Genomic DNA, 21,514 nt, shown 5'->3' with positions numbered 1-21,514 from the left:
CAGGTGGGTCAGGGAAATAGTGTCTTCCGGATACAAGATAGAGTTCACTTCCGTTCCACCGAACCGGTTCTTCCTTTCTGTTCCTCCAACACCACCAGAAAAGGCTCATGTTTTCCACCAAGCGGTTTCCTCTCTCCTTCAATCAGGAGTTGTGGTGCCGGTTCCCGCGAACGAGAGATTCCGAGGATTCTACTCAAATTTGTTCATAGTCCCCAAGAAAGGAGGCGGCGTCCGACCCATACTGGACCTAAAACAGCTCAACAATTACGTACGGGTCCGTCATTTCCGCATGGAGTCCCTCCGGTCCATCATTGCATCCATGGAGCAGGGAGAATACCTCGCCTCCATAGACGTACAGGATGCGTATCTCCACATACCAATTGCTCCCGCCCACCAAAGGTTTCTCAGGTTCGCGGTCAACCAAAACCACTACCAGTTTGTCGCCCTTCCGTTCGGACTCGCCACGGCTCCAAGAACGTTCACCAAAGTCATGGCGGCCACCATGGACGTCCTGCACTCAAGAGGCATCCTAGTCGTCCCGTACCTGGACGACCTCCTCGTCAAGTCTCCCACTTTCAAAGACTGCGAGGTCAGTGTCTCAATCACTCTAGACACTCTGAGTCGCCTGGGATGGCTAGTCAACCTACAGAAATCGTCGACCATCCCAACTCGGACTCTAACATTCCTGGGAATGGTATTCGACACCGCCAGGGGCCTGGTTCTCCTTCCCAAGGACAAGACACTGGCCATCCGTCTGGGAGTTCGCACACTCCTTCGCAGTCCTCCTCGATCTCTCCGGTTTGCCATGAGAGTCCTCGGCCGGATGGCAGCAGCAATAGAGGCAGTGCCATTTGCCCAGTTTCACCTCAGGGTCCTTCAACTAGCCATGCTCAGATCTTGGGACAGGAACCCCTTCTCCCTCGACAGGGAGTTCAGGTTGACGTCATCAACCAGGAGGTCCCTGCATTGGTGGCTCAAACCAACCTCGCTTACACGAGGGAAGCCATTCCTCTCAGGACAATGGAAGATCCTGACTACCGATGCAAGCCTGACTGGCTGGGGGGCGGTGCACCTACATCACAGGGCACAGGGCAAGTGGTCACCGAGGGAAGTGACATTGCCAATCAATGTTCTGGAAATCAGGGCCATTCTCTTGGCACTGAGAGCCTTTCATCACTTGCTTGCAGCCTCGCACATACGGATACAGTCGGACAATGCCACGGCTGTGGCATACGTGAACCACCAAGGCGGGACCCGCAGCGCCCAGGCGATGAGAGAAGTGGCTCATATCCTCCGCTGGGCGGAGGACACAAGGTCGGTACTTTCTGCGGTACACATTCCGGGTGTAGAAAACTGGGAAGCCGACTTCCTCAGCAGGCAAGGAATGGACTCGGGGGAGTGGTCTCTCCATCCCGAGATTTTTTACCAGATCTGTCAACGCTGGGGGACCCCGGATGTGGACCTAATGGCACCCCATCTCAATACCAAGGTTCCCAATTTCATGGCCAGGACACACGACCCGCGGTCGCTCGGAGCGGATGCCCTGGTCCAGGACTGGTCCCAGTTCCGACTCCTGTACATTTTTCCACCCCTCCCCCTAATCACCAGGGTCGTGAGGAAGATCAAGCAAGAGGGAGTTCCGACCATCCTCATCGCGCCAGACTGGCCCAGACGTACTTGGTACGCCGACATCGTCCAACTTACGGCAGACGCCCCCTGGCGTCTACCCGACCGTCACGACCTTCTGTCTCAAGGTCCGTTCTTCCACCAGAATTCAGGGGCTCTCAATTTGACGGCATGGCCCTTGAAACCTGGATTCCAACCCAGGCAGGTTTTTCACCGGCAGTCATTGCAACTATGATCAGGGCAAGGAAGCCTGCTTCCGCCAAGCTCTATTATCGTACCTGGAGAGCTTTCTTTTCTTGGTGCGAATCTCATGGACAAGTCCCACTCCCTTATTCCCTCCCGAAGGTACTAGGTTTTCTTCAATCGGGCCTAGATGCCAAGCTATCCTTAAGTTCGCTTAAGAGTCAGGTGTCGGCGCTTTCAGTCCTTTTTCAAAAGCGCATTGCTATTAAACCGCAAGTAAGGACTTTCATCCAGGGAGGTTCCCGATTGGTTCCTCCCTACAAACGTCTGCTGGATACGTGGGACCTCAATCTGGTCCTGACAGCATTGCAAGCTCCACCCTTGGAACCTCTTAGAGGAGTTCCACTCTCCATTCTGTCTCAGAAAGTGGTTTTTCTAGTGGCGATCACCTCGTTACTCAGAGTGTCGGAATTGTCAGCACTTTCCTGCAGACGGCCTTTCCTAGCCTTTCACCAGGACAAGGTGGTTCTCCGCACGGTACCATCCTTCCTTCCGAAGGTTGTGTCCAACTTTCACCTTAATGAAGAGATTTCACTGCCTTCCCTTTGCCCGATTCCGGTTCATAGAGTGGAGAAGGCTCTGCATACGCTTGACCTCGTCAGAGCATTGCGAATTTACGTGTCCAGGACTGCACCTTTCCGGAAATCTGATTCCCTCTTCATTCTTCCGGAAGGTAGTCGCAAGGGGTTGCCGGCTTCCAAGGCTACCCTTGCCAGGTGGATCAGGTCCACCATACATGAGGCCTACCGACTTAACAGTTCCCCTCTTCCGGCCGGTATCACGGCACACTCTACACGGGCAGTAGGGGCCTCCTGGGCCATTCGGCATCAGGCTTCAGCACAACAAGTGTGCAAGGCGGCCACTTGGACTAGCCTACACACGTTTACGAAACACTACAGTGTTCATACCCAGTCCTCAGCGGATGCGAGCCTGGGTAGACTGGTTCTGCAGGCGGCAGTACCCCAAGTCTAGGGGACTGTCAGCACAATATTCGTCCACTGCTTCCCACCCAGGGACTGCTTTGGGACGTCCCAAGGTTCTGTGTCCCACAATTAGGCGACAGAGTAAAGGAGATTTTTGTGTACTCACCGTAAAATCTCTTTCTCTTAGCCTTTAATTGGGGGACACAGCTCCCACCCTGTTGCCCTTATGGGCCGTTGTCTCCTGTTGAGTTCTCATATTGTTCTTTGAGCTCGTACATAGTAGCCTTCTTACAGGCATGGTTATGTTATTTGGTTACGTTCCTCCTTATGCTTTGGCACAAAACTGGAGAAGGCTGACGCCGTCCAGGGGTGTATACTGCAGAGGAGGAGCCAAAGTTAATCTTTTTCAGATTATGCATAGTGTCGCCTCCTAGTGGACAGCAGCATAACACCCAAGGTTCTGTGTCCCCCAATTAAAGGCTAAGAGAAAGAGATTTTACGGTGAGTACACAAAAATCTCCTTTTTCTCATTAATGTACACTCTGCACCCCATCTAGACTGAAAAAACAAATGTAGAATTTTTTGCAAATTTATTAAAAATGAAAAACTAAAATATCACATGGTCATAAGTATTCAGACCCTTTGCTCAGACACTCATATTTAAGTCACATGCTGTCCATTTCATTGTGATCCTCCTTGAGATGGTTCTACTCCTTCATTGGAGTCCAGCTATGTTTAATTAAACTGATAGGGCTTGATTTGTAAAGGCACACACCTGTCTATATAAGACATCACTGCTCACAGTGCATGTCAGACCAAATGAGAATCATGAGGTCAAAGGAACTGGCCAAGGAGCTCAGAGACAGAATTGTGGCAAGGCACAGATCTGGCCAAGGTTACAAAAGAATTTCTGCAGTACTGAAAGTTTCTAAGAGCATATTTGCCCATGGACGGGATAGTACGTCATAGCGATCAGCGGCGCTCACGTAGTGAGCGCCGCTGATCGCGGCCGGGTGTCGGCTGATTATCACAGCTGACACCCGGTGCTATGTGTCAGGGGCGGTCACGGACCGCCCCCAACACGTTAACCCCTGGCACACTGCGATCAAACACGATCGCAGTGTACCAGGGGTTTAGGGAAGCATCGGCAGGGAGGGGGCTCCTTCCGTGCTTCCCTGCGACCCCCGCAGCAGCGCATTGTGCAGCGCTGCTGCGGGGGCCTCCTTCCCTGCAGGTCCCCGGATCCAAAATGGCGGCGGGGGCCTGCAGGGAGCCGGTTTCCTAAGTGCCTGCAAAGCGCAGGCACGAGGAAGCCTTCTGCAGTGCCTGTGACAGATCGCTGATCTGTCACAGTGATTTGTGATGTGACAGATCAGCGATCTGTCACATGACAGTTATGTCCCCACTGGGACATTGTAATAAAGTTAAAAAAAAAAAAGTATAAAAATAATTTATAAAAAAAATCGCTAAATAAATGTAAAAAAAAAAATTCCCTAATTCATTTTTTGGAAATAACAAAACGAACAAAAGTACACATATTTAGTATCGCCACCCTATAAAACTGTCCCATAGTTAACCCCTTTATTGAACCCCTTAAAAAATAAAAATAAAAAACGAAGCAAAAAATAAAGCTTTTTCATCATACCGCCAAACAAAAAGTGCAATAACGCACGATCAAAAACACAGATATAAATAACCATGGTACCGCTGAAAACGTCATCTTGTCCCGCAAAAATTGAGCCACCATACAGCGTCATCAGCAAAAAAATAAAAAAGTTATAGCTCGCAGAATAAAGCGATGCAAAAATAATTATTTTTTATATAAAATTGTTTTCATTGCATAAAAGCGCCAAAACACAAAAAAAGACACAAATTAGGTATCGCTGTAACCGTATTGACCCGAAGAATAAAATCGCCAATTTTACCGCACGCGGAATGGTGTAAACGCACCCCCCAAAAGAAATTCTTGAAATGTGGTTTTTGTTCATTCTGCGTCTAAAAAATCGGAATGAAAAGCGTTCAAAAAATGTCACGTGCCCGAAAATGGTACCAATAAAAACGTCAACTCGTCCCGCAAAAAATAAGACCTCACATGACTCGGTGGATCAAAATACGGAAAAATTATAGCTCTCAAAATGTGGTGATACAAAAACTATTTTTACAATAAAAAGCGTCTTTTAGCGTGTGACAGCTGCCAAACAGAAAAACCGCCATAAATAGTAAATCAAACCCCCCTTTATCACCCCCTTAGTTAGGGAAAAATAATAAAATTAAAAAAATGTATTTATTTCCATTTTCCAGGACGTCAACCTGACAGCACCATGGAGGACTTCCTCCTCCTCCTTACAGGGACAGGAAAAGCACACGAGAGGTTAAAAGGTCATGTCCCACCCCCTCTCCCTCAGTGTTTTTCCTGTACCTGCATGGAGGGACACACGAGAGACTGCGCTGAACTTACCGGAGGGGCTCAGGGGTTCGTGCGGCCAGTTCAATCCTTCCCCTGTCAAGAGGTCCCGGGGCCAAAACTCTCCGAGGGGGAGTCCCTCTGCTCCAAAGGCCAGGAGCAGGACGATGCTCCTGGAGGGAGTCATTCCTCCCTATGGGAGGCTCTCGGCTCCAGGATTCACCGCCATAGCAGGCGATGGTCGGCTCCCCGTAGGCGGCTGGCAGGAGGATGGTGCGATCGGCGCCGGGAGGAAGGAGCGGCGGCCCCAGTAGACCGCCATAGCAGGCGGGAGGCGGCTCCCCCCAAGCGGCTGGCTGAGCGGGCATCGGCGGCAGGAGCATAGCGCAGCCCGGGCAGGAAGTGGAAGAGGCGGCCTATTGCGAGAGTTCGCGCGTCACGTCCAGTGACTTCACACACCGGCCTTGAATCCCAGCGCGCGCGCTCCTGAGGTCCACATCGCTCTGCAGAATTGCGCAGGATGGAAGGAAACGCTCCAGCAGGTGGAGGGGTAAGTGCGCATGGTGCAGACCACCCTCCCCCACCCATCCCCGCAGCCCAGATCTGAGTAGGTGCCCCATTCTGTATTATTAGGAGAAGGGAACCCCGGCAGATATCCCCCTCTGGGGTGAAGGACCCGGCAAAAGCCACCTCCAAATCGTTTCGATGCCCTGTATGTAGGATAAAGCTGCCAGACACCTATAACAAGACCCTATGTGGACCCTGTACCTCAAGGGTTATAGGCGAGGAACAGCCATCCCTCCTTTCCGAAATGAGATCTCTGATAAGGGAGGAAGTTCAGGCCTCTACAGCCAGCCTCGCACTGCATCAGTCCCCCAGCCCAGGGCCGAGTCGCAAGCGTCCAAGGTGGGAAGTAGACCCAGTTTTGGAAGCAAGCCCCAGTGAGGAGTCTGACTTCCGGGATTCAGATCAGGAGGAAGAAGGCGAGATCCTGGGGGATAGACAGGATCAGAGCAGGAAGTACCTGTTCAGACTGGAGGACACGGACGAGTTGGTCCAGGCAGTCAGAAATACTATGCAAATAGAGGAAGTCCCTAAACCACAGTCCAGACAGGACTTAATGTTTGGAGGACTGGTGGCCTGGAAACAGGTAGTGTTCCCCGTAAGTGAACACATCAAGACAATGGTCCAGGAGGAGTGGAAAGAGGCAGAGCGTCGGTTGATACTCTCCCGAGACTTTAAAAATAGACTGCCTTTTGATCTCGAGGAAACACGGGCATGGGAGGAAGTCCCTAAAATAGACGTTCCAGTTGCCAAGGTTACCAAGAAGACGGCCATCCCATTCGAGGACTCATCAGGTCTCCGAGACCCGATGGATAGGAAGGCGGACGTCTTGTTAAAGAGAACATGGGAGACGTCGGCGGCTCTTATTAGGGCCAACATAGCAGCCACCTAGGTGGCCAGGTCTGTTTTTGTGGATGGTGCAGTTGGAGGAACACCTAACCAACAAGACCCCTAGATCAGAGATCCTAGCATCACTTCCTCTCATGAAATCGGCCACGGCATTCCTGTCGGATACGTCGGCTGAGTCAGTGAGGTTTGCAGCCAGAAACAGCTCCCTCTCTAATGCGGCCCGAAGAGCAGTCTGGCTTAAATCCTGGTCGGGGGATAACGCTTCTAAAGCAAAGCTATGTGCCATCCCCTTCTCGGGCCTGAGGGTATTTGGTCCAGCCCTAGATAACATTCTAGAGCTAGTGTCCGATAAAAATAAGGGATTCCCGGAGGAAAAACCCAGACGGCCCCAGTCCTTTCGGAGAGGCTCCTTCTCTAGGAGACAGACTGAATTCAGGGGTCGGGCAAGGTCCAATAGAAGCTCCTATAGGAGCTCCTTCAGCCAAGGTGGGAGGAACAAGGGTCCCCTCTTCACATCAACATCTAGATCGAGGAGGCAATTACACCATAGGTATTGGGGGGAGACTTCGCAGCAAACTGGTCCCGAGTCACCCACAATCAGTGGGTCCTCAAAACCATTGCAGAAGGCTACAGTATAGAGCTTTATTCACCTCCCCCCCGACAGATATATTGCCCCCACTGTCGTCCCGGAGGACTCCGCAATGTGGACGGATCTACAGGACATGGTCAACTCAAAAGTCATAGTACCAGTTCCCCCGACGGAAAGAGGAAGAGGGCACTACTCTTCCCTGTTTTCGATCACAAAACCATCCGGCAAGGCCTGCACTATCGTAAACATGAAACCACTGAATGCCTGGGTCAGGTACAAGAGATTCCGGATGGAATCGATCCGATCCGCAATCATCCTAATAGACAGGGATGCTGTCATGTGCACCCTAGACCTAAATAAGGCATACTACCAAGTCCCTATCCATCCCTCATCCCAGAGGCTACTAAGGTTTGTGGTCAGTTTACCAGCCCGGACCTGCCACTTCCAGTTCCAGTGTCTTCCTTTTGGGTTGGCTTCAGCTCCCAGAATCTTTACAAAGCTGGTGGTGGCCTACCTGAGAGATCAGGGTATCGTGATCATTCCATATCTAGATGACTTCCTACTGGTGGCAATATCCAAAGAAGCGCTCATTCGAGACAGGAACCGAGCAACTACCGTAATGGAGTTCCTTGGCTGAGTGATCAATTGGAGAAGTCGGACCTGAGGCCAGAGACCAGAAAAGTATTTCTCGGAGTCCTTCTAGACTCAGCCGACAGAATATCCTGGCTACCCGAGCGGAAGTAGAGGACTATTCAGGCCAGAACCAGAGACCTGTTGAGGCGTCAATGCTCCATAAGTGAGGCAATGGAGGTCTTGGGCCTCATTACGGCCTGCATCCCGTGTGTCCGATGGGCCCAATTCTACTCGAGAGCATTACAGAGAGAGATCCTTGCAAAGTGGGACAGAAGTCAGGCGTCGCTAGACAAACCCCTAAGTCTGCCAGAACGAGTAAAGGAGTCGCTTCGGTGGTGGACACAGTCCAGAACCTTCAAGTGGGCGTACTATGGACAACCTCTCCATACGTGGTAGTCACCACAGACGCCAGTGCGTGGGGATGGGGAGCCCACATAGAAGGGAAGATCTTCCAAGGAAAATGGCCAGTAGACATAAGGACCAGATCCTCCAATTTCAGAGAGCTCTTCGTGGTCTGGGAAGCGTTGCAGCGAATCCAGTCGGTACTAAAGAATCGTCACGTTCGCATATTATCCGACAATATAACGGCAGTGGCATTCCTGAAGCATCAGGGAGAGCCCAGACATCAACCACTACAGGCCCTGGCGGGAAAAATATATTCGCTTGGGCAGAGCGAACAGTCCGATCAGTGACCGCAGTACACTTAGAAGGTTCCCAGAACAAAGTAGCAGACTACTTGAGCAGACAACAGATCCACCCGACAGAGTGGGAACTGAACGTGGAAATCTTTGACCATCTTTGTCAGCGTTGGGGGACCCCCAGTATAGATCTTTTCGCAAGCCGAAAGAACTCGAAGGTCCCCAGATTCTACTCCCTGAATCCGACGGACCACCCGGAAGGCGTAGACGCCCTGAGTCAGACTTGGGGAGAATCCCTCTCTTATGCGTTCCCACCACTGGCTCTCATACCGGCAGTGCTCAGGAAGATACGCGAGGACCACGCAAGAGTGATGTTGATCGTTCCATACTGGCCGAAGAGAAGCTGGTTTCCCCTTCTAGGAGCCATGGCAGTAGGAAATCCAGTCAAGCTACCCCTGTGGAAGGACATCATCCACCAGGGCCCGATCCACCACCCGAACCCAGCAAGACTCCACCTATCAGCTTGGATCCTGAGAGGGACATCCTGAAGGCAAAGGGGTTGTCGGATCAGGTCATATCCACCCTACAGGCCAGTAGGAATCCGGTGAAATCCGCAATCTATTGAAAGATATGGAAAAGATTCTGTCTGGAGGGTGGCAGGTCCGATCTTGTGGCAGGCACCCCTGACCTTCCTAGCATACTAAGCTTTTTGCAGGCAGGGTTTAATAAAGGCCTTAAGCCCAGCACTCTAAAAGTCCAGATTTCGGCCTTGAGCGCCTTCTTCGATTACCAGTTAGTTTCCCATCCCTGGGTATTAAGATTTATAAGAGCCACGCAGCGCCTGCGCCCCACGATTAGGCAGCTCACCCCGCCTTGGGACCTGGGCCTGGTACTCAGGTTTCTCTGTACAAACCCCTACGCTCTCGGCGAGAAAATAACCATCTCTGCTCTCACTCGTAAAACGGCCTTCCTGGTAGCCATTACCACAGCCAAAAGAATAGGGGAGATCCAGGCCCTGTCCACTAAAGACCCATATCTCCAGATAAGAGATGACCGTATAATCTTAAGGTCAGACCCGGCATTTACCCCAAAGGTAGCCTCTTCTAAAAATTTAAACCAAGAGATAGTGTTACCATCTTTCTGTGATAATCCCCGTAATAAAAAGGAACAGCGTCTTCACTCACTGGATGTGAGGCGGGCAGTTCTAGACTATCTAGAGGCCACCAATAGCTGGCGCATCGACCCAAACCTGTTCATCCTTTTTGGGGGTAAAAATAAGGGGAAAAAGGCCTCTAAGGCATCCATCGCGTGCTGGATTACCTCAGTAATCTCTGACGCCTACCAAGCCGAAGGCGCCAACCCGCCAGATTCCATAAAGGCCCACTCTACAAGGGCGGTATCGGCCTCATGGGCCGAACGGGCGGGGGCCTCGGTTGATCAAATCTGTAGAGCAGCAACCTGGGCCAATCTTAATACATTCTGCAAGCACTACAAGCATGATGTGTTAGCTGGTCAACAGACCGCATTTGGGAGAAAAGTTCTCCAGGCGATAATCCCACCCTGAGGAGGTGCTTTGGTACTCTCCATGGTGCTGTCAGGTGGACGTCCTGGAAAATAGGTATTAGACCTACCGGTAATGATGTTTCCAGGAGTCCATCCTGACAGCACGGGTAGTTCCCTCCCTGTTTGTTATACTACGTTGTATTGTGTTATGTCATATGCTGTAATATGATTGCTTCATTAAACTGTTACTAGCATCATCCACCTTGTGGTACTTGTTAAATCACTGAGGGAGAGGGGGTGGGACATGACCTTTTAACCTCTCGTGTGCTTTTCCTGTCCCTGTAAGGAGGAGGAGGAGGACGTCCTCCATGGTGCTGTCAGGATAGACTCCTGGAAACATTATTACCGGTAGGTCTATAATCTATTTTCCCATTAGGGTCAGGGCTGAGATTAGGGTTAGGGGTGTGTTGGGGTTAGGGTTGGAGTTAGAATTGGGGAGTTTCCACTGTTTGGGCAAATCAGGTGCTCTCCAAACGCAACATGGCGTCTGATCTCAATGCAAGCCACTTCTGCATTGAAAAAGTCAAATGGTGCTCCTTCCCTTCCAAGCTCTGCCATGCGCCCAAACAGTGTTTTACCCCCACATATGGGGTATCAGCCTACTCAGGACAACTTGCAAAACAACTTTTGGGGTCCAATTTCTCCTGTTACCCTTAGGAAAATAAAAAATTGGGGGCAAAAACATTTTTGTGGAAAAAAATGATATTTTTTATTTTCACGACCGGGCGTTATAAACTTCTGTGAAGCACTTGGGGGTTCAAAGTGCTCACCACGCATCTAGATAAGTTCCGGGGGGGGGGTTTAGGTTCCAAAATGGGGTCACTTGTGGGGAGTTTAAACAGTTTAGGCACATCAGAGGCTCTCCAAATGCGACATGACACCCGCAGACCATTCCATCAAAGTCTGCATTCCAACACGTCACTACTTCCCTTCCGAGCCCCAACGTGTGCCCATAAAATAGTTTTCTCCCACATATGGCGTATCTGCGTACTCAGGACAAATTGGACATCAACTTTTGGGGTCCAATTTCTCCTGTTACCCTTGGGAAAATAAAAAAATTGGGGCCTAAAATATCATGTTTGTGGAAAAAATGATTTTTTTATTTTCACGCCCGGGCATTAAGCCCTTGGGGGTTCAAAGTGCTCACCACACATCTAGATAAGTTCCTTGGGGGGTCTAGTTTCCAAAATGGCGTCATTTGTGGGGGGTTTCCACTGTTTTGGCACCTCAGGGGCTTTCCAAACACGACATGGTGTCCGATCTCCATTCCAGCCAAAAAAGTCAAATGGCGCTGCTTCCCTTCCGAGCTCTGCCATGCGCCCAAATAGTCGTTTACACCCACATATGGGGTATCAGCGTGCTCAGGACAAATTGCACAATAACTTTTAGGGTCCTGTTACCCTTGGGAAAATAAAAATTGAGGGTAAAAAGATCATTTTTGTGGAAAAAATGATTTTTTAATTGTACGGCTGTACGTTATAAACTTCTGTGAAGCCCTTGTGGGTTCAGAGTTCTCACCACATGTCTAGATAAGTTCCTTGGGGGGTCTAGTTTCCAAAATGGGGTTACTTTTGGGGGGTTTCCACTGTTTAGGTACATCAGGGGCTCGCCAAACGTGACATGGCGTCCGATCTGAATTCCAGCCAATTTTGCATTGAAAAAGTCAAACGGCGCTCCTTCCCTTCTGAGCTCTGCCATGCGCTGAAGCAGTGGTTCCCCCCCACATATCAGGTATCAGCGTACTCAGGAGAAATTGCACAATAACTTTTGCAGTCCAATTTCTCCTGTTACCCTTGGTAAAATAAAAAAAATTGGACCTGAAGTAATTTTTTTGTGAAAAAAGTTAAATGTTCATTTTTTTTTAAACATTCAAAAAGTTCCTGTGAAGCACCTGAAGGGTTAATAAACTTCTTGAATATGGTTTTGAGCACCTTGAGGGGAGCAGTTTTTAGAATGGTGTCACTTTTGGGTATTTTCTATCACATAGACCCCCTCAAAGTGGCTTCAAATGTGATGTGGTCCCTAAAAATAAAATGGTGTTGTAAAAATGAGAAATCGCTGGTCAAATTTTAACCCTTATAAATGTTCCTAACAAAAAAAAATTTTGGTTCCAAAATTGTGCTGATGTAAAGTAAACATGTGGGAAATGTTAATAATATTAGTGTGCGCTTGGAGCACTCAAAGAAGAGGGAAATCTAAATTGGGTGGTTATAGAAGAAAAAAAAAAAAAAAAAACCTCTTATAAGTGCTCTTTATGTAGCTGGATGTAGCGAGAAAATAGCAATTAGTAATAGTCAATTGTAAGACCTCAGAAGTAGTGCTTAAGGGAAAAATATATATAGATGCTGGTGGCAATCTTAGTTCCAACCTGAACAATCACAAACTAAAAAGGCATGAGTGAGGGTAAAAGCCTGAAATCACTGAACAGGTTATATACTGCAGGGTAATTCTCCCTGATAGTAGCTTAAAAAAAAAAAAAAAAAAAAGTCAAAGTCAAATTGCAGCCTGTGAACGGCTGTGCAGATTAGCCGCAATTGTAAATGCACAAGTCAGAGAGCGGTACCTGTAAAGATAATGCGATGCGAAGTCCTCACTCCAGTAAGCGGTGCAAGTTAAAATAGCGCTTTTTGCTCCAGCGCTTGGAAAAGGAGGGGGGGTTTGTACACTGGGGTATAGACGAGTTACAGGGGCTGCCCCGGCCGGTGGCAGCCTCCTGTCAGTGTACCTCCAGCTGTGGAGCAGACGTGAGCGGCCTCTCGTGCTCCCGGCGACTGTGAGCTGCTCCAGGTATACAGGACCTTCGTGATGTGAGTCAACACATGACCACGTCAGTTTCACTTGCTGGTGGTTGCGACGGGGACCAATGGACTTTCCAACATGTTTCAAAGACTAACTGTCTTCTTCCTCAGGAGAGCAAAAAGCGCTATTTTAACTTGCACCGCTTACTGGAGTGAGGACTTCGCATCGCATTATCTTTACATGTACCGCTCTCTGACTTGTGCATTTACAATTGCGGCTACTCTGCACAGCCGTTCACAGGCTGCAATTTGACTTTGACTTTTTTTTTTTTAAGCTACTATCAGGGAGAATTACCCTGCAGTATATAACCTGTTCAGTGATTTCAGGTTTTTACCCTCACTCATGCCTTTTTAGTTTGTGATTGTTCAGGTTGGAACTAAGATTGCCACCAGCATCTATATATATTCTTTTTCCCTTAAGCACTACTTCTGAGGTCTTACAATTGACTATTATTAATTGCTATTTTCTCGCTATTATCCAGCTACATAAAGAGCACTTATAAGAGGTGTTTTTTTTTTTTTGTTTTTTTTCTATAACCACCCAATTTAGATTTCCCTCTTCTTTGAGTGTTCCAAGCGCACACTAATATTATTCGTTATTTTACCTTATTTCTTTGACACCCTTGTGACAGGTGTCTTAGTGTTTGCTGCTGGAATTACACTCATACACAAGCGCCACTGAATCTCCATTTGTATGTGGGAAATGTTATTTGTGTGCCATATCTCTGTGATTTAAGGGCATAAAAATTCAAAGTTGGAAAATTGCGAAATATTCCAAATTTTCAAAAATTTTCTGTTTTTTCACAAATAAACGCAAGTTATTTGAATGAAATTTTACCACTAACATGAAGTACAATATGTCACAAGAAAACAATGTCAGAATCACCGGGATCCATGGAAGCGTATCAGAGTTATTACCTCATAAAGGGACAGTGGTCAGAATTGTAAAAATTGGCCCGGTCATGAACGTGCAAACCACCCTTGGGGGTTAAGGGGTTAATAGAGAAACACTATCAAAATCAATAGAATATGTACCATGTTACATGGATCAGACATTGATTAGCAGTAAATGTATATTCTGACTGTCACACTCATGAAACTTAGATGTGAAATGCACGTAGAATAATTTTTTTTATAAGGCCTGTTTCACACTTCAGTTTTTTGTGTCATTTAAAATCCGCCAAAAAGGCGGAAAGCGGATCCATTCCTAACTGATGTGAACAGATGCCACCGGATCCATTTTTTTGACGGATCCGCCGAATGAAGAATTTTAAAGGAGCCACTGCCTGGGAAGGAGAGAGAGAGAATTTTTTCTGTCTGACAGAAATGATTTCAGGGTTAAATTTCCGCCTGACATCATTCCTCCGGGCATACGCACTATAAAGATGCGGATCCTTCAGCACAAAAAAAACGTTACATGGTCCGTCCAGGCATCTCTGTGGACGCAAAAAAATTGACGGATCCGCAAAAAAACGGATCCAACGGATGGCCATCCGTCAAGATCCGCCGGTAATGCAAATCAATGGGGGAAAAAACGGATCCGCCAAAAAAAATGGCGGATCCGTTTTTTTGCAAAAACGGCGTATTTTGACTGATGGTCAAAAACGGAAGTGTGAATCAGGCCTAACCAAACATCATCACCTTTTATTACATTAATCTGTGTTTTTTTGTTTTTTTTTTGTAGGCCCTAAGAAAATTGAAGGCTGTGTGCTTACGACTTTCATTTGGTCCCTGCGTCATTGAGACTTGCTCAGCTGCTCTCTTCTCTTACCTTCTCATAGGACTGCCACTGACATGGGGATTTATGTTGGGGTAATGATTCTTTTACTTAATGTACATCTGTTCACTGGTTTATGGTTTATATGTAAGGATGACTTCAATGCTTTACCTCTAATAATATTAGCCTTGCAAAGTTGGCACTTACTACACCTTCAATATTGATAGCACAAGTGCTCGCTGACTGCATATTATAGGGGTCAAAAGTGTGTACCTCAGTTTTCTGGTGTAAAACATTTTGAAAAAATCTCAAAATTATTGTGTTGCGCAAAAACTTTGCAACTTTTGACATTTTTACGCCAGTTTTAGTCATCTCCATTGGATGGAGTTGGGGCAGAACGGTCGTGTGGCAAAGCCACCCCTAATACAAAACTTGAGGCAAATAATGCATTGTCACAGCGCCTCTCTCTGCACCGGCCACAGAACATGCTTAGAATACTCTCCTTAGTGTCAATTAGTGGCTTCTTTTGTCCATACAGATTATAAACTAAGATGAAAAATATATATGATACTTTCCCTTTTAGTTGAGTAAAATGGTCCTAAATAAAAAAAAAAATTTCTTGTATCATTATCCCAATGAATAAAAAAATAAGCATTTTTTATACTAGAATGTAAATGCCCTCTCCTAGTGTATCCTCACCCATTCCCTGTAGACTGTGAGCCCTCGCGGACAGGGTCCCCTCTCCTTCTGTACTTTGATGTCCCTTGTCTTGCACATGTTTATTGTACTTGTCTATACTTGCCCCTTTTCACATGTAAAGTGCCATAGAATAAATGGCGCTATAAAAATGTATAATAATAAATGCAACCCAGATATTACATGAATCCTTATGTTGGCTTTGACTAGTTTTGTTTTAGGTGCCGTCTCCCCTGCTGTTGTTGTACCTTCTATGCTACTTCTGCAGAAAGAAGGATACGGGGTGGATAAGGGGGTCCCAACATTGCTTATGGCTGCTGGAAGTTTTGATGACGTCCTTGCTATAACTGGTTTCAATACATGTTTCGGGATGGCCTTTTCATCAGGTAAAAATAAACATGCACTTCTATATTGTTCTATAGTCCCCATAAAACAATGTAAGAATACCCAAATGTTATAAAACTATGTGGATTTAACAGAATTTAGTTATGGTCAAATCTGAAAGGTATAAAATATATATATTTTCTTACTACACGGTGGGTCATTTATATGAATAGACCTAAATAAAATGGGAATGGTTGGTGACCCAGATTGGCGCGCTGAATTTGCAGAATGGGCAAAACAGAAATTGGAACAGGACCCTCAGTTTACACAGAACATTTTATTCAGTGACTAGGCAAACTTTTTGGGTGGGCCATTTATATGGCTACACCTAAATAATATGGAAATGGTGACAGTTTTCTTGTGTAGGGTGCCTTGCATTGAAATCTGCTGCAATGACCCGGGTACTGCGTTCACCAGACATCAACACACTTTCTATAAGCTCCTCACGTGTTAACCTCTGCAACATGTCAATGGCTGTAAACAAAGAGAAACTTGTAAATAACTCATAAAAGAATAAAGTTATGTTAAAAACAAGCAAACCATTGTTTTTCTTGTGAAATTCTCAATAAGGTTGATGTGTCACATGACCCTCTTCCCATTGAAAAAATAAAGCTGGATTCAAAATGGCCAACTTCAAAATGGCCGCCACGGTAATCGCCCATCTTGAAAAGTTTTCCACCTCCCATATACTTATGTGCCACAAACAGGAAGTTGATATCACCAACCATTCCCATTTTATTTAGGTGTATCCACATAAATGGCCCACCCTGTATAATGCCACACCTTACAATAAAAATCTCCATATAGGAGAAAGTCTATGATTTGGGGTCAGTCAAATGCACATACTAGGCTATGTGGAAATGGAAGTGAAAAATGTTTGACACGTATACCAGGTGAGTGGGAATAGGCAAAAAAAAAACAGCTCAGAAAAGATGCCCCGCTGATGTGTTAATATCCTAATATGTGATTATTTTAAAAGGAAAAGCCCCATACATATTTTGGAACTACAGTTAATCTGCCCTCCCTGGAGATGTGCTTACTTACATACATTGTTGTATAGCTGTAAAAAAAAACCCAAAAAAACCTAGGTCCTTAAAGTTCGGCCTTACGCTATTGTGGATTCCCTTGCTCGGATTTCTAAGCCGAAGCTCCCTCTGGTGGTTACTGAGAGTAGTGGATCTGGCCAGGTTGATGGAAGTTCCCCACCTGACAACGATAATTGGGAACCTGGGATTACTGGCTGGGAGCATATAATTGAGCTGGCTGCTCTTGATGGTTGCTGGTGATTTCCTCCTTGTGCAATTGGAGTTCTTTTGTCCCCTGCCTGATCTGCATGGTTCAGTTAAGTGATTCTTTTGCTAATCCTTTGCATCTAATTTGGTTGTGCCTTTTTTCTTTGCTTTCTGCTTTTTTGCTGGGGTTCAGCGTACTCCCTGCTGGGGGCAGTGCTGGGCCCTGCTCCATACGTTACAGCTTGTGTCGGTTTGTTCAGTCCCCTGTTATGTTAGTATCTTTCGCTTTGCTTCCAGTTTATACCAGAGTGCTGATCTAGCGGGTGTGAGGTCGTGTGGCCTCAGGTTTTTTGTATATCAGGAGTGTTGGATTTTTTTGAGTTTTGTGCGTGATTGCAGACAGTATCTTTTCTGTCCTGTCCTGTCTAGACAGATTGGGCCCCACCGTTTGCTCAGTCTGTTTTCTGCCTGTGTTTGTGTCTCATCTTGTCTCACCGACTATATATGTTTGGGGGCTGTCTAATCCTTTGGGGATCTGCTCCGGGGCAGTTTAGATTTCACCTTTCTGACTTTAGGCTTAGTTAGTTCTCCGGCTGTGACGAAGCGTCTACGGCATCGTAGGAACGCTCCACGGCTACTGCTAGTTGTGCTGATAGGATCAGGGGTCTGCAGTCCGCTTAGTTTTCAACCTCTCTGGTTTTCTGGTGGCTTAGCCTGTTCCTGCCATCCTCCTCTGTGACCCATTCATAACATTACACCACCAATTATAAATTCTTTATCACAAAATTTTCTATAACCCAAAATGCCATTCAGAAAGTAATTCTGCTCTGATCAACGCCCTTTTAAGGGAAGTTTAAAGGGTTTGTTCATTATAAAAAGAAAAGTATGTTTTCACTCTGTGACTGCTGAATTTCCCGTGAGGATGGTTGGTCCCATGACCACACGTATGCAATTTGCATACCTGCGGTCACATACCGACTAGGTTTTCCTTCACTTCCCAAAGTTCTAGTGCAGGAGAGTCTAGTTGGCATGTGACTGCAAGTATTGAGGTCTCAAGTTTGTGGACACGTGACCACCCACCTTCATGGTGCATACAGGTGAATTATGTCTCTGTGTGCAACGCACACAGTCACGATCCGACAGTCTGAAGTCACATAACCTTCCTACAGACTTCTTTTTAGACAGATGTCATAGAAAACATTAAAATCCATAAGTCAACTCCAGAAGGAGAAAAGGCTTACAATCTAAAACCCTCATTGAAGTAGAATAACACAGTTTACATAGGGTGAATGAAATTGGTGGTAGCTAAGAAGTGACACAACTGATTAAAACTCCTTTTGAAGCCTAGACTCTCTGCCGTGGACAGGCAATTAAAACAGGATATCTATTGTGAAAAGTCATAAAGACTGAGATTTGTAGATTCGAGAGGAATGGAAGCAAAAATGCAATAACTTTAGCGGTAACTATTCTCTTCAGAGGAAAGTGGACATTTGGGCATCGGTGGAAACTTTTGAATATTGAGGTTTGTATAGATCCGATATAGATGGGTATTTGCTGTTTTTACTGTATACTTGTGGTCTTTCCCGCTGAAGAAGTCATTTGCACTTCGAAACTCATAGAATAAACAACCATTTCATTTTATATCCTGGGATATACGTCTCATTAACTATCGACAAGTACAGAAACAAGTCACAAACCTTTTCTTCCATCCTTTGCTGTGTTGAATGCCAGAAGATACATTGCCGTGTAGCCATGATCAATGTATACAGACGTTTTCAATCAGATTGCCTCCATCCACAAAGCTCTGAAGCCAGTGCAGTAATGTTAGGTTTAGTTATTTTCTTTTGTTTATCCCCTTATTTTGGGTAATTGTATAGTCTGTATTGTTTTGTCTCTTTTGTAAAATCTTTTGTATATTTTTTAAACACTGGCTGTCTTTCTGGATTAAATATAAAATTTAATAGTTCTGTTCCTCTTGTTCTGTAAGCTGCAACCCGAAACCATACACTACCTGTCGAGCGTCCAGTCGGCCTGTAAGCAATTGGTGGTAGCAGCAAGTAGTTAGTTTTGTTATTGAGGAGCTGGCAGTGACCGTACCGGAGGAATATACATACATTCTATGCTTTGGAATTGCAGGTATATATACACCATATGCTCACTGTTAGTTTTCCAATAACTTTCTTAGTAGTGGAAACATCCTGCTGCCTCCTCCATTAATCGTTGGTCAATTGTGTAATTGTCCTTACGATAGGGGGCAGCAGAGGGCTGCTCATGAAAAAAGGTAACAGTGCGGTGGGTTCAGCGTGATCCCCTGGCTTTGATCTTTCACAACAGGAGAACCTCTTTAACATTACAAACCTATGGACTATAGTGTATCTAAAAGCATCTTTTGTGGGCAGTAATTGGACAAGAGTAAACAAAGGGAATGTATTCATAAAATAACATATTGTTTATATACAGGTTTTTAGTTTTCATTGTATTCTCTTAAATTAGCAATTTTTTTTCTTATCACAATCTGTTTTTCCCTTCACCCATGACGGCACACCTGAGAGGGATCCGCCCCGCCAGGACAGGAACCTACTGAGATATAAGGGGCGGCACCTCTCCCCCGCTTCAGTTGGGTTCCTGTCCTGGAAGGAATCCCACTGTCGGACGGTGCCTGTCATGGGCGAAGAAAAAAAAAAAAAAAGGACCCAGCCCCGTCCCGGCGCGGGAAGAACAGGTATCTTACCTGTAGCACCGGCCGTCGGGTGCTGGAGGCACAGTCCCCGGGCCCTTCGGGGCTCCGGGCTCGTGTGGGCGCAGGTGGGATCCCCGGTGGCTCCTGGAAGCCCCCACCGCGCCGCCCTCCCCTCGCGCGCACCCGCATCTCAATCCCCGAGGCGTCTGACAGTGGAGGGACGCAGGCGTCTTCCAGCCGCTGACGTCGGCAGCGCAAAGGATTGTGGGCGCGCCAGCTGACGTCAGCACTAGGCGACGGTGTCATGGTTCCGGGTGCGATGCCGGCTTTCTGAAGCGGTCGGCAGGCGGTCCCAGGGGGGAGGGGAGCAAGGTGAGCGGAGGCAATCACCAGGACAGAGAATATTTAAATGAGAGCAGCGGCGGGGCAGACGGTGCAAGTATGGAGTCAGAGCAGGAGAGGTCCTTGTCTCTGCCGCCCTCACAGCCCTCCGGCCGCAAGCATGGAAGCCGCTCAAGCAGCAGCCGCCCCAGCCGCAGGTCGGAAGAATCCTCGAGATCCAGAGAGCACAGCTCACGTGCTCTGACGCAGCCTCCTAGTCCGGTATCCTTGATTACGGATGGTGAGTGATCTTCGTGAATGCTAGCATTTATGTTAATAGGGTTTCTCTGTGTATGTTTGACCCCATAGGAAAGGCCCAAAAAATCAGGAAGCAAGAAGAATAATAGGGACTGTGCTATATGTAAAACAGTAAATACCTTTTGTGGTGACCTATATTCCTTATACCAAAGAAGGTTCCACACCATGGCACATAAAAAGTTATCTTTATTTATTAACAATGCAATTCAATAATTAAAAAGAAGGTGCTAGACCATAAAGAGAGACAAAACAGACATAGAAGCATCACTTTACAGAACATTTCATTATGCAAATACATTCTCATATGTTGAGTATCGCTGGAAGGGATTAACATGATTTTTGCTTTCTTTTATACTCATCAGCTGACTATCCTTAGACATGTCCTGCTATATGGGGGTATCACACCCTCCTAAATTCCCTCAGTTAGATACCCATACTAAGCCCAACATAACCCAATACCATACAATAAACGTAAGTGTGACTATAGTTGCATACCATGAGCTGATGATGCTTCCTGGAACGTCCCTCATGCCCCGATGCGCGTTTCGCTGTGCTTCATCAAGGAGGCGCACACTTACGTTTATTGTATGGTATTGGGTTATGTTGGGCTTAGTATGGGTATCTAACTGAGGGAATTTAGGAGGGTGTGATACTCAACATGGCACAAGATAACTTTTTATGTGCCATGGTGTGGAACCTTCTTTGGTATAAGGAATATAGGTCACCACAAAAGGTATTTATAGTTAATTTGTGGCACATTTCCCAGTTCAGGGATGTTGCTAATTGTTTGGGCAATTTGGTGAATATTATATATAAAACAGCCCTAGCGAGAGACTGGCAGAAAGACCTCTGCGCCAGTTGTATTCAGCGAACTATGGCGGAAGAAGCGCCTACTTTCGCGGCTAATCTGATATCGGTCCTTAGATCAGAAATGGAGGGTTCAATTAAGACCCTACTGAAAAAAGGGAGGAAACCTAGGAAGGATCCCCCTAGCTCTCCCTCAGATTCCTCTTCGGCCTCGTCTCAATCGGAACAGGCGTCCTCCTCAGACTCCTCAGACAGCGACACAGGGGGTAAGCAATGTTTTCCGGTGGAAGACACAGATGTTCTCCTAAAGGCCATTAGAACAACGATGGGCCTACAGGAAGAGAAAACGACAAAAACCCTAGAAGATGTTATGTTTGGGGGGCTCCAAGAGAGAAAAAAACGGACCTTTCCAGTGAACGAAAAGATCCAGGCGTTTATTGAGAGAGAGTGGAGGAAACCCGAAAAATCAGGGGCTGTTCCCTCCACCTCTAAGAGGCAATACCCCTTTGAGCACAAAGATGCGGAAATA

The 21,514-nt window shown here is 46.7% G+C and overlaps 1 protein-coding gene across 4 annotated transcripts in view; it reads left to right on the top strand.

Moving 5' to 3' along the window:
• The window catches only part of LOC141086092 (sodium/hydrogen exchanger 9B2-like), a 149,978-nt gene that overhangs the window by 68,789 nt on the left and 59,675 nt on the right, over positions 1 to 21,514 (top strand). For all 4 annotated transcript variants that reach the window (XM_073571786.1, XM_073571788.1, XM_073571787.1 and 1 more), the window contains 2 exons: positions 14,515 to 14,642; positions 15,454 to 15,629. In XM_073571786.1, coding sequence (XP_073427887.1) covers positions 14,515 to 14,642; positions 15,454 to 15,629 — 304 coding nt within the window. The remainder of the gene's footprint in view (positions 1 to 14,514; positions 14,643 to 15,453; positions 15,630 to 21,514) is intronic.

Source organism: Dendrobates tinctorius, unplaced genomic scaffold (genome assembly GCF_039654945.1).
Source record: "Dendrobates tinctorius isolate UK_male_01 unplaced genomic scaffold, ASM3965494v1 ptg000030l, whole genome shotgun sequence".
Classification (NCBI taxonomy): Eukaryota; Metazoa; Chordata; class Amphibia; order Anura; family Dendrobatidae; genus Dendrobates; species Dendrobates tinctorius.
Note: the sequence above shows the minus strand (reverse complement) of the source record. Positions and strands in the feature narration are given on the sequence as shown.